The 14,349-nt window shown below is 39.9% G+C and overlaps 1 protein-coding gene across 50 annotated transcripts in view; it reads right to left on the minus strand.

Moving 5' to 3' along the window:
* Positions 1–8,633: 8,633 nt before the first annotated feature.
* LOC142102104 (uncharacterized) overlaps positions 8,634–14,349 on the minus strand; it is a 35,171-nt gene continuing 29,455 nt past the window's right edge. For all 50 annotated transcript variants that reach the window (XM_075186716.1, XM_075186701.1, XM_075186723.1 and 47 more), the window contains 3 exons: positions 13,947–13,988; positions 11,598–11,701; positions 8,634–10,124 (listed from right to left, as the gene is read on the minus strand). In XM_075186716.1, coding sequence (XP_075042817.1) covers positions 10,116–10,124; positions 11,598–11,701; positions 13,947–13,988 — 155 coding nt within the window. In that variant the 3' untranslated portion in view covers positions 8,634–10,115. The remainder of the gene's footprint in view (positions 10,125–11,597; positions 11,702–13,946; positions 13,989–14,349) is intronic.

Genomic DNA, 14,349 nt, shown 5'->3' on the forward strand with positions numbered 1-14,349 from the left:
TTGCCATCTAAATGCCTCCTTTTGTTACAATATATATATATAAAAATATTAAAGGACCAGTAAATAAACCATTAATAAATCATTTTTCTTCCACCCCCACAAGTCATATTTAATCCACTCTTTATCCCTCTCTAGAAAAATGCTTTTCATGTTGTATTCAGGAAGGGGGCAGCGTTGAGCTCCATAGCAGTGCTTCGGGATTTCTCTGTTGGAGTCATGCAGTGTACCCTAACACTAAATGTTCAGCAGTTATTTTTATGCAGTATGTAAACATATATCCAAGGTCAAAACATGGAAAGAAAAACAAAGATTCTCATACCTCGGACTTTGGGGGTGACAAGAAAACATCAACTTCAACTGGAAGACAGTCACTTTCGACATTATGATTTTAAGCTGTTCTTCCCTGTAAGGGTAGCCAGATTATGGAGGTGGTGATGGCCTATATGTGAACTGGATTTAAAAGTGAATTGGATGCCTTTGGATGGTATCTCTAGCTGTACTGATAATATTAGATTGTGTAACTGGGATGACTGATCCAGTGAATTAAACATCTTTTTTGAGGTTGGGAGGGAATTATTTTTTGATTGTGAGACAAAATTAACAGCTTCCTTGCTGGGGGTTTGTATAAGACTATAGTGTGGTTGGGAATTTAGAGTGTACGCTCTAATGGGACAGTAATTGATGTAAGGTATTAAATATTATTCTTCCAGTACTGTGTAATGTGGTGGTGCTATATAAGTAAGTGGTAATAAACAATAAATAAATAAATTGGCTTTATCATACCTGTCAACATTTCCGAGTGGAAAATTGGGACATATTAAGATATTGCAATAATGCACCCAAACAATGCTCCTATACACCGAGATCATGGCAAATTTGGTGAGGCAACACTCCTTTTAGAGCTGGACACAGCCCCATGGGAGCTAAAAGACAAGACTTTCCTGAGAACACTGGGACTGTTGGCAGGTGTGGTTTATAGTCCATAATTTATCCAAATATTCAATATGAGGTCAGATATAATACAAAAAAATGTAACCTATCCTTTGTAGGCTCTGTTATTCTTGTTTAGCTCTAGTCCTTGCCCCTCTTGCCCCCTTCTTATTTTATCTTCTGTTTGCTCATGTCCAGCTCTCTATATGCCACCTTTTTAGTCTTTCTTTAAGATTGGTTCAGTGCTCAAGCCATGTTGGGTAGGTCTAGTGTTCTCTGCCTCTATAGATAATTCCACATACAAGGCAAAGAGATCCACCTGCAATGTGTCCCTGAACCTGCATACCATTGCACTTGTAGTCTGAAGGAGAAAGAAAAGTGGATCAACTTTTCCAGAAATATATGAATCAGGACCATGTGGTCGGTACTACAAATATAATACAATTTTGATATCATTATACATTTTTCTATTTTCCATTGTGACTTTTATGTTTTAGTGTTAAAGGTAGTGCCTGAAATTATGTCCACTTACGTCCAGATTGTTAGTGTCTTCATTGGTGGCTAGAGGGACCGAAACAGAGCTCCAAGGCAAAATCTTATGTCGAAACTTGCGTGGTAAACAGGAATTTATGTTATCACAATGATACAGGACAGCAAGCTGTGCAGAATCCGCAGCCCAATCTCTGAGATAGAGCAGGATGGAGCCCACCTAGCACATGAAAATGTACGACTAACTGCTTAGCTGTCTTTCCTCTGACAGAGTGACCCATCACTATGCCTGTACTCTAGTTAGCCATAAGCCTTTCGCACCCCAGATCTCTCCTCTCTATTTCAAATTACAATTTTTTTTCTTTAACCCTGTCATGTCACCCGTCTGTCTAGGATAGTGTCACACTTTGGCGTTCGCTTTGTTAAAATTATATCAGATAATATTCCTTCATACTGTATTACTTTTCATTGTGTTAATGCGGAGTCATTTGCCCATTCAGTATTATACATACACTCAAAAGCAAGTAGAATTTGTGCTTAAACTGGCATTAGTCCAACATGTTGTTTTTTGTTTCGTTTTCATTCTTCCCGTACAACTAGTCATAGCAAGTTTGCAGCAATCCTGAAACTTATAGTATCAGGGTTGTGCTGACTAAACTTGTCATGAGGATAAGTGGAAGTATGACCAGGTTACAGTAAACATTGATTCCCAATTAACCTACTAGTATGTTTTTTGGAGTGTGGGAGGAAACTGTCTCCAGTGCAAATGACGTCGGTTCTAATTGGCAGAGAGAAATTGCCGGTTTTAAAGCGGTAATGCCTGGACCCACCGCCTGTATAATGTAATCCAGATGGCAGGTCCCGACATTTCTGCTTTATAGCCGACAAGTTGACTCCGCACATTAGAACTCCTGGAGCCATTTCACAAAGTCGGATTTTATAGGCGCGTGTAGGGGGTGTTGGCTGTAAATTATATAGTAAATCTATAGTTCATCCTTGTTGGCCTTGCAATTATTGCATTTTTTAAGTTGCTTTAACTGTTGTCGACTTTATTGCTGATGGACAAACGTACCCCACCCGAAATAGGACTATGAATAGACCTGGAGCTTCAATAATGTCAATTCATTTTTCCCAGTGGTGTGATCGGGGTATTAACAGAGAATGGTCCAGCGAAAACCAGCATTACAGAGAGAATTCCATGCAGAAGACTCAAAGACAAATTCCACCAAAGAAACAAGCAAACTTTTAAGGTCAAATGCGGAAAGAATTTGAAAATGCAATTTCCACAGACCTAGCAAGCACCACATTGCTTCTATTACCAATAGATTTAATTCCTTGCTGCTCCGTGACTTCCATATTTTATTCACTGCACTAAAGATGTTCTTAACGTACAGTCCATGCACTCATTATACAGACCGGTAATTAATGAATGAATAGAGAAAAGGGCAAAAAATGTTTGTTGTTACCATTGGATCAGTTAAGCAACAATTTTAAAAACATGGGGCCTGATTCATTTAGGATCTTATCTTACAGTCAGTATTTAACTTATGTGCAAAACTGAATACTAATTTGCACCCCTTGCAGTGTAACATGGTTTTGTCCAGGAGACTGAAATAAGAAGTTTCTTAAGTTAAGATCCTTAATGAATCAGGCCCATATTTATTATAGTACAGATTATACATTATACTGTACATTATCATCAGGCTAATTGGGAATACTCTGTAATAAATAAATAAATAAACACATAAAGAAATAACCAACAGCCTAACACCCCCCTCCCCCCCAAAAAAACAAAAAAACAACAACAACAACCCATATCCTATTCACTTGCTAGTCACAGAATTGGCTTCCCCAGTCACACTGCAATTTGATTTTGCAACAACCAGCTCAGCGAGAGGCTACAGAGGGTTCCAAGGTAAAATATCAGAACCCTGTAGTGGCAACTTCTCAGTAATTCTAGTATAATATGATCTAGGTTACTCCCTCCTCCATTATATTTCCTACATAATAATAAGTAACTCACTTAAACACTGTCGCAAAGGGTTTTAAAGTGTACGGTAGTCATGTACAACGTTGGGACCTGAAGTGACCAGTGGTGGCTTCAGATGGTCGCACAGAAGCTAGGAAAGTGTAGTTGAAAGGTGAAACCATTGTCTTTCTAATTGTCCAGCCATTCACTCCTGTAAGCAGCATAGTTATTGAGGTCTACAGACATGCGGTATTTACTTTCACTCTTTGTTAGCATTAGAGCAACCATTTTGGGCTTAAATCAGAGTGAAACACAAGCGCAAGCAGTTGTATGTGTATGTACACCATATTCAGCTGAAGATGTATCCAGGTCTGAATGAGCTGCAGACGCATCTGCTTAACAATAGACATGTGCAAAAACCTTTTCCTTTATATGTCGCAAACGCAATTGCTATGAAGCATCATTTTAATGTAAGCTAGCTAATACAGCAGGAACAACTTCCCAACATGCGTACAAAAAAAAATTAAAATTATCTTGGTACAACACACTCTGCAAATCCTAATCTACGGCCGAGAGAATACTAAAGTCTTAACAAAGCTTCTGCAAATCATTAGCAAACCTTTAATTACATGCAGCAGTTCGCTAGTTCGGGTGTTCTTCGTCATCATCATCCGCTACTTACATCTGTACAACCAGAATTTATTTTTCAGTCATATCTGCGACTACAACACAATCTGAATCTGTATACAATTGCTCAAACACGCCCATACTGTACATTGTCTACACTAGAACACTTCTTCCATCCCCTTTCACGCCTCTTCAGGTATAAATAGTTGTAAGTACCAAAAAAAATTGCAGTGTGAACAGCTGTTGTTGCCTTCGTTCACTTTCTGAGCATTTAAAGTGCGAAAAATGGAAAAAACACTACACAAACAGACGTATGTCTCACTGTGAATCAGGCCCTTTGTATGTTAATGGTTTGATATACTCTTCAATTTATATATAGCTTGTAAAAAGTAGAAAAATTTAGTATAAGATTGTACACACTACAGGTTTTTCAGCCAACTATTGGAGTAGTTAGGGGCAAAGATGGTCCCGTTGGCTGTGCCACATGTTTGCCTTGTGCATAAGGCTAATCTGTCTACAGCATAGGAGACATCACGCAGTGTTAATGTGATCAGCAGCAGAAAGATGCTTATTATCACGGCACTGACAAGCAGATTGATGCCCCAGAATGCCATGCTCATGGACTGGCATTTTAACGCATCAATCCTCAGCTGTAATGGTGAGAAAACAGAACTACCAAAAACACATAAAAAGAGAAGTTTTGCTTTTGTAACAGAACCTTTTATGTTAACCAGTTCATTAATTATTTGCAGTCTTTGATGTTAGAAATCTGCAGCATATCTCTGGTGGGGAGGGAGAGAGCAGTGAGGGGCATGAGAGAGATTACTTCTTTATGTACCACTGGGAATAGGAGCGATAGGTATTGATGGCTACCCCCATGTCTGGTCTTTTAATTGATTGAGGTCACACAGCAGTGGCAGGTGGTGGCCTCAGGAGAACGTATTGGCACTCCAGATTCCTGAACTTTTTCTCCACTATCAGGATCTCGGGGATCTTTAAAAATTGCAGACTAACATCTAAAAAAAAACTAACTAAAGGAAATAAAACTTAAAGTACTACATAGACAAAGAACAACAAAACTACACACTTTAAAAGTGTTAAATTTCAACTTTTAAGCACCAGCTGTAATTCTCGCTCATCAGGATTTGCCTGTTCTGCTGCCAAAGAGATTGTAAATGGATTATAGTAAGTGGGAGGGGTAAAGCAGGGCAGGTGTCTGGCAATTCAAAGCAAAGCAAAATGAATTACGATTCACAAGCAGAATAAAACAAATTAAATTATCTATATTTGTAGCAAACAGAATTTCTGGGGCATCATACTGTACAATGCAAGTGAACAGGTCTCTGACTTTTTATCTTGTAGGGGTTGGCTATAGTAATGAAGCGGATAGCATGGTTAAACACAGACACCAGTTACGTAGATTTATTAGTGTTTAATTCCATTTCCACCAGTTTCTGTATAAAAACACTTGTAAATACCTATAATAAAGTTTGTTTCAACCATTCTTAATGTGATTTTTCTCATTTATTTCCCTTTTACTTTGTCTCTTGTAGTACTTTAAATTATTTTTATTTTCTTAACAATCCATTCTTTAAATTCTGTCATTAATGTAAAAAATTTAATAACTTTAGTTACAAGAAATTTGCATTAAAAAACCCATCAATAAAATGTATATATAGAGCACTCACCTTTCATTTTCAATCATATTTTTGCTTATTACTTGGTATTCTGTTTTACCATACCTCCCTATACTTTTCTCTCCGACAGCAGGATGGGGGCAGGGCCACGCCCCCTTGTACCAGGGCGCAAGGGGGCGTGGTCATGCACCAGGGCGTGCCTAGCGCTTTAAAAGTGCCAGGCTGCCCTGTACTCCAATCCAAACTAGTGATGGGAAATCTAGTTCATTTTGGGGATTAGTTCATTCTGATCTAGTTCGCTCAAAAGATTAGTTCATTTATTTCAGTTATTTCATTTAGTTAATTTAGTTAATTTAGTTCAGTTTGTTCACTGGCTGGAACACTGCTGAGAGAAGTGATTGGAAACATTGAGCTAGTAGTCTATTAAACATGCAGTAGGCAGGTCTACTGCTACCTCATTGGATGAGTTATAGTCCTGTTAAAATGATCAGATATCATTTTTAATATTTTAAAAAGGGCAATCACTTATATAGCAAACTAGCAGTAACATGTTGAGCTCTGCAAAGTTAATATAGTTTTCATTATTATTTTTTACTTCCATAAAATGCAAATGAGAAATACCCACATCCAGAGTATTATAAAATGTTACTTGTTTTGCTTTTAAAATACAGTAATTGGAAAAAAAATTAACTTTTCCAGTTTATCTCTCTTGAAGGGTTTATACATCTCCCCCTATATATGGTGGAGTAAACATAACTGCAGTATATAGCATGCAGCATTCAGCACTGTGTCTTGAGCTGAAAAGGAATTTGTCAGCTCAAGACACTGTGACTTGTAACCTAAATGTTTCAAATGACTCAAATGAGCAAATGAACTAAATGAACTATTGAACCACTGAGCCAGGAGAATGACTCATGACAATATAATTCAATGATCAGCTCCAGAGTCCCACACAATGTGAGCATAGCAGCGCCACCTGTGGTAGTTTAGAGGTACTGACCCATGAGTATTACATGAGAGAGCTGAATAGCAGTGCAGCTGTAGTAGCACCTACAAACCCAGTAGCATATTTAGCACAGATGAGGAATATAGGGGGAGGGGGGACAGGGGGTAGGTCAGGGCTCACTATCAAAGCCAGAATCAAGACTAATAGGACAGTGATTTTATCACAAAATGTGAGTAGCAGGAAGATACACACACAGTCACTCTCCCTCACACATAGGCATTAACTAGTCAGTGCAACTTGTCAGGCGCCGTCCCCATACTCACCATCAGTGCTAGGGACAGATGCCTTCCTTTGCCGGCAGCTTGTCCCATTGCTAGGCAACGGGATATCTTCTTCTTCCTCCGGGCCTCTCATTGCTGTGCCCACGTGCAGTTTGCTTGTGTCTCCGTTCCTAGGCAATGGGACGCCTCTCTGCACTTCCTGTCGGCGGTCAGCTGTTCTGCCGGTTCCACTGCCACCAATCAGGGAGTTGGCTCCTCTATTTTAACCTGCCTCCAACACTAGGTAGGCACCAGAGTATCTAGGTCTCCCTATGCTCCAGCATTTCAGCCTGTTTCCCTGCTCTCTGACTGACCTCCTGTGTACCAATCTGGCTTCCTCTGGTTCTGCTCCTGGATCCCCTTTGGCCTGACTGCCCCAGCTGTATGTGACCTTTGGCTTGCTGACTCCGATTTGCCTTCTCCTTTGATACCACGTTTGTCCGAACGGTTTAACCTCTGCCTGCATGACCACGTCTGTTTACCATCCACTACGCTGATAGCTAACTTGGAGGGCCGCGACCTGCACATCCTTTGCAGCAAACTCCAAACTTGCTTGTGGGGGTCCCTGGTGAAGACCGGGGGCGTGTTTGGACTCCTTAGCTTAGCAGCGCAAATATCAGCAAGTGGCCTTCATTTCCTGTATCTTGTGACACCATTTCACATGTTTTTTAATTAGATTTGTATTTCACGGACTGTGATGTGCATTTGTTAGTAAAGACAAATATAGTGTAACCTCTATAGAGCTTAGTTTCCATTCAACTTCAACAGACTCTCTCTTTGCTTTCTTGCTGTCAGTTGTTTAAACTGTGCTGCTTTCTCCAGCTTCCTCTCTTTCTTCTGTCTCTCACTTTCAGATCTATTTACTATATGTGGTGATAACTAAGATCTTCTAGAGCAGATTATTATTGTAGCTATAGAAAAGCAGTTATCATTGCTATTTACTAAGTAAATATCTCCGACAGGGGCGGATCTAGAAAACTACTGCACCCGGGGCGATTTAGGGGGGGGGGGGGGGGGGGCGATTTAGGCCCCGTCCCTTTCTAAAATCTTAGGCTGCCGACGGCTGCACTATATGTGCAGGTCCGTCCAGCCGTGACAGGCAGGGACAGTGTGCTGCCCGGCTGCTCTGATTGTGTTTTAAGCACAATCAGAGCAGCCGGGCAGCACACTGTCCCTGCCTGTCACGGCTGCACGGACCTGCACATACTGTGTAGCCGTCGGCAGCAAGTGTCTGCTAGGGGTGGCGATCAGCCCGATCGCCCCCCCCTGGATCCGCCACTGATCTCCGAAGCAGCTGAGTGATTCTGGTTGGCAGAAGTAAGTGTAATGTTACAAGTACCGACACAATCTTTGTTAAATAAGCTAATATCTTCACTGAAGAGGGCTTCTGTACAGCGGTAGCCATTGATAAAGAGGGAGAAGCTATTCAGCTTTCTCCCAGATTTACATCTGACTGTCCCAGTCTTTCCGATAATTTCCATTTTGTTCTTCTTCTCCGACACCTTCCTCCAATTCTATTCTGTTCTGCAGCTTAAAGCCTCTTACTGACATTATTTTGCATTCTAAAGGTTAGTTAACTGCTAGGAAAAGCACATACATTTGATACATTTGCTTTTACCAGCGTTTTAAAGCTCATTAGAAATTGCAAACTACTGAATAACGATATTAGTTGCACTGACAAATAATATAAAATTTAAAGAAAAAACATTCTGTAAAGATTTCAGAGATTTATTTAGTTTTGTTTCCAATAACAAAGTACAGTCATTTTTTTTTATTACACTGAATAATAAAATTAAACATTCAAATGTGGATGCCCTTACTGTAAAACATGATGTGTAAGACAGATGACATAGGAAGGGAAGAGTGAAATAGCAGATCTACAGTACATATACCAGGGTTGGGTTTTAAGAGCATAAAATACATGCATTATACTAATATAGATTTATAACCTCTCTGTTAACATATATTCTTAGCAAAGCAACTTGGAGATATCATCTTTTTAGCATTCTTTATGAACAATATGAACAATGTTTTCTGTACCATAAATACTGGCAATTTGCGCATAAATACATCACGTGTGGTTCCTATGGAAACTCACGGGTAATTTAATCTGCCCCATAGAGGCACAAACACTACTAGAAGCATACTCGAAAAACAGTAATAGTAGTATATAAATTATGTATGTAAAAATATAGTATTGACAGGTATACCTACAATCATACAGCTTACTATAAATAAGAGGTATATATTAAGATGTATACAATATATATATAGAGTAGGGAGAGAGTATAACATTTAGATCAAATCCTCCCTGCACCTTCCGATCCCTTCACTACATTATGACATGTGTACGATTAACTAAAGTGCAATTTGCCATTTTATTTTCATCCATGAATTCTTTTTTATTTCTTTTCATTGTAATAGAGCAATAATTGTTTTGCAAAAACCTAATTAACCATTGATCAGTGGAGATGGCATAATTCTGAGCAGGTTCGTTTCTGGCTGATGAGAAAGGGTTGGAACTGTGTTAGAATCCTGAGGTAGAGCCGCTCCAAATCTTGCATAGCTGCCCTGGGAGCCGGCTAGCAAAGCGCTTCAAAACTGATCTATTGAATGTTTAATATATTTCAGATGGGACAGAAATGGGTTGTAGCCGTGGTGTCAATGGAGACACAAAGGCATTGGTAAGTGATGCAGCTTATGGAGGCTAGAAAGTAAAAAAGTGTGAAAAGTAAAGATAGAAAGATAAGCGGGGAATAGTTGTAGTAATCATTACGATACTAGATCGCGAAAAAAGTTAACAAAAACTGTGAGTAGAAAAAAATAAATACCAGGGTTTAATAAACGTAAAAATAAAAAAAAATTACCCCTGTTCTTTTGTCCTATATTGCGTCTATTTTCCTTTATTGTTTTCAATTATTTTTTGCTTCACATCTGAACGTGTTTGTTACCTGTCAGTTACGCTGTTGGTTAAACTTCAATAAAAACCTTTTGAGTTAAAAAAAATTATAATACAAAATTCATTCAGACATAAGACAGGGCAGCATTTGCTTTTTCGTTTCTTTTTCCACTGACATTGTAGAACGATTTTACTTGTGTTATCTTTATTTTACTTTAGTTCTGGAGAAGACAAGGATGTTGTGTAGAATGAAGAAGATAGAAAGTCCTATCTCGAGGGACCAGGATCCGATGTCTTATTAGAATATCTGCAAAAAACACCAAAAGTAATGTTAATAAAAGTTTGTACATTTGAATTGCACTGGATATGCTGATGTTATCCTATTGGTATGTCCACCAAATGTTCACTTTCGTCAGTATTGTCATCTCTATTAAGGGATGTACTTGACTTTCACTCCATTGGACTAAACGTGTCTCTGGATTCATACAACCAGCCAAAGTATTAGTATAATGCCGTGGTTTACACCAAGACAGATTAATATTATAGGGTAGAGAAGAGCCCAACTGGCACAGCGGACATCGAACTCGGTTACAGGAGATATCTGATAAGGTGTGAAATATTGTCTGTGGAAATATGTCTTAAGAGTAAAATAAATACTATAATATTATTGTTTGTACCCATTTATGTTTCCATACAATTTGTCTTGGATGGACAGGTAACGTTAGTTGTTTAATGTAATTTTATTTAAATATTTATTTTCCATCTTTCACTTTATCTTCTGTCACACAATTCAAGTGGTACTGTCCCACAAAACATGTTTTCTGTCAGGCTGGTGCTCACCTCCCTACCACCTCTTATTATAATAGACTGTTACGATCAGCGATGTAACCCGCAATTGTGGGCCCCAAAATTTGAGTGGGCGATGCTTCTTTTTCTCATAGCCCCTACTCTGCTCTGCAGAAGAGCAGATTGGAGCCTGTCGTAAAGAATGAAGGAACATCGTCTGGCTCCCACCACCCCCCCTGCAACGGATATTGTTCTACCCCTGATTGAGATTTAATAAACGGGATCAACAGTAAGTAGGCACTAATCAGGCAAATGTCCTAGGTCTCTTAGCACAGACTAAGGTCACACGCAAGAAACTAATAGAAATTTCTGTGTTCTGTTCACCGAAATCTATCTATCATCCTGCTAAACGTAGAAGCAGATAATAGATGATGCAAACTTGCATGCACAAAAGACAAGCTTGAATCTGCAATGAAGCTTTACTGCATCTGATGCATGTCAGTAAATCCACAGTCAACCAGATACACTATTTATACTCTACCACTGATATTGGAAGTCTGAGGATTCCAGCCATTAATCTGGAGGAGTCTGGGAAGCAATGTACATGGGAGGAGCTTGACTTCATGCGCAGCAGCTCCGTTTCGCCAGCGCTGTCCAATAAAGCAGCCGCGGCGCTGTCTAAGAAGCGTCTGCGGCGGTGCTGTATACAATACAGCACCGCCGCGGACGCTTCTTTGACAGCGCCGCGGCTGCTGTATAGGACAGTGGCCACTTAGTTAGCGCAGGGGGGGGGGGTTTAGAGACTCAGAAACCCCCCCTGCATGCACCACTGGTTGGGGGCATGTTGGAAATTGTAGCCTATTGTAAATTAATTGGACACTTTGCCAACATGTTATGGTTTCCACTGTACTGTGGAATCTCAGATATTAACAGTCATGGGATTATTGTGTCTGTAGTAATAATAAGGCTGAATATTAATCAGGTATATACTTACAAAACCGATTAAAAAGAATGCTCCAACTGCACATCCAATGCCAATAACTGAACAAAAGAAAGCGATGAGTATCACTCCCCAGTACTTTAATCCCGGCTCAGCCTCTGAGTAATAAAATGGGAGAATAATACGTGTTTAAAGTTCTCAAAACTGTTACATTGCAAAACAAGCATTTAACAAATGAAATAAAACAAAAAAATGTAGCCACTAGCGGCAATGTTTTGTTTCAGTCTATAGTGGTTGAGAAACACCATAGCAGTGATTCTGAACCCATGACGGAGGTCCACACTGTACTCACCCTGAAACCCAGAGTTATAGGGTGTCACGGTTACAAACAGAAGTACAGCTAGGAGTCACGAATATGGTGAAAACACTCTGTTTATTTGCAGAAAAGTATAAATAGCAGGTAATCGAGAGCAGTAGTAAATACCAGGTGCAAGCTGATGCAGGAAATAATACGAATGTTCAGAAACCAGCATGTAAACAGCTAATGCAGGGAAGCAGGATGTATGAACAGATTCCAAGCAGGCATGAACAAGAGGAGCAAGGCAGGAGGAAGAATCCACAGGTTGCAACAAGGATATGACATCACAGGATGGGACAACAATAACCAGCCCTGTGTGCTGGGAGTGACAGGTATATAAAGGGAAAACCACACGCAGGTGCATGGGATAATTGGTGAACATGAAGGTTAACCCCTAATGCACACAATAAGGCACAATAGCAGCACCTCTGGTGAATGGAGGTACTGCCAATACAAATACAATAATAAGGACAAAAAGGCAGGAGCTGCCATGCAAAGCAGCATGTAATGCATAAGCTGTAGGCAGATCGTGACATAGGGGCTGATCCATGGCTGGATGTACACCTATTAGCGTAGCGTATCTTGAGTGAAATATCTTTGTGCATACTCAGAAACGGACTTTACGCAACTGAAAGCAAATGACACGACTGCCTACGTCTTGAGAGGCGGAATGGGGTAGAGAAGGTGCTGACCAACGTAGACAATGTACAGTATGGGAGTACCAATGTAGATGTAGGTACATCCAGATTTAAAGGTAAACATATCTTGAATTTGAATACTTTCGGAACTACGATCAAGTTCTTTAGACTTGAATCAGGTCAATAGGGTCTCTCCACCATATCTGGGCGTTACCTAGCAAATAATGCCAACGGTATCTATGGCTTCTACCATAATCCTGTTGAAAGTATGTCTCGATCTTGTATCATAAGCTGTTCATGGCCTGTACTGTAAGCCAATCATAAGCTGTCTATGGTCTGTTTTATAAGCCTATCGTAAGCCTGTCTAAGAATAGCACCACAGCCCTGTCCAAAGCCTGTCTAGGGCTGGAATAAGGGCTAAGAAGCAGAGGCAGCTGCCTTTGGTGCTACAAGGCTTTGGGGTGCAGGTGAATACAATGAATACAGTGCATGCTTTCTGCTTATCAGGAGGAGAACTGTGTCGTCAATGTAAAGTCTGGAACTGACCATGATCAGCAAGGAAATTTCCTATCATTTCTATGACGGTCCAGGAATGGCTAATTTCATGTAAGGTCAAGAGAATACATTTTAACAGTTTAACCCCAAAGTGTTGATATACAACCGCCATGTACTTATTGTGCGTGTATGTGCAGAAGCCTAGAGAGCCCATGCACCAAGATTCCTTCATGTGTAGCATTACCGTTATACGTTTTGCTTGCAATACTATGTCTAGCTGCAAATATGTGAGGTCGTGGTGAGAGCTGCCGTTTACACCAACTAACAAACGTTGGGAGAATTGAAGGGGACTCTTTGTTTTTTAGAGTACCCCTCCCCATAGAACGAGCCCTGTACTGACCCTGTGCTGGCCTGGGACTAGGGGACTCGACGCTCATGGTCTCTCTGTAATAGCGGAATCCAGCCCAGATTATCTAGCGCTGGGGCAGATCGAGGATTTGGTGATGCTACCCTTATTTTTTGTTTTGGACTACACAGTTCACCATTTGTGGTCTGAGTGGAGGTAACTGTCAATCACTTCACATTCTCTGCTTTTCAGCATTGTGTCTTTGTTTTATTCTGCAAGTGACTGACACTTTCCTCCAATCAGACCACAAAGGCTGATGATTCATTCATTTAAGCCAGGGCATAAACACAATAATTTGACACGCAAAGCGCAGAAAGTATAACCTGCATATTTTCCATTCATCTAATATGCATCATATGATTCTGTCAAGATTTCTGGTGGTAGAAAAATATTAATATTTCAATATTACATTTTGGGAAACATATTTGATGTCATGCAAAGCGTTTAATTGAAGAGTAAATGCAAGTTACATGAATGATGCTGAGCTGTATTAAATATTAGTTTACCTGCTGCTGCTGCCGCCCCTGCTGTGGTTCTTGTGGTTTGACCTACAAAGTGGAGAACACAAAACACTGGATGTATACGGAGTATAGAACTTTATTGTCTGAGTGCATTATAACAGATCACATACAGAGGTATAAATGTGGTGGAATACTGTGAACTGCCCAAGTTCCATCTATTTCACATTTTGACCCTACTAACTGGCAATATTTCATACATACTGTATGTGAAAAACCTGGGTACAGTTTGGACCAATGAACTGGAGTGAATCGGCAATTCTCCAGTAGAAACAGCAGATTGTCAAATTTCGAAAACATATGTGTCTATTAAACTCATGTGAATCCTCTCAAATAGAATTTCTGGGGTTTAATTAATCTTATTATTCAGCACTGTATATCTTTTTGATAC

Source organism: Mixophyes fleayi, chromosome 9 (assembly GCF_038048845.1).
Source record: "Mixophyes fleayi isolate aMixFle1 chromosome 9, aMixFle1.hap1, whole genome shotgun sequence".
NCBI lineage: Eukaryota > Metazoa > Chordata > Amphibia > Anura > Limnodynastidae > Mixophyes > Mixophyes fleayi.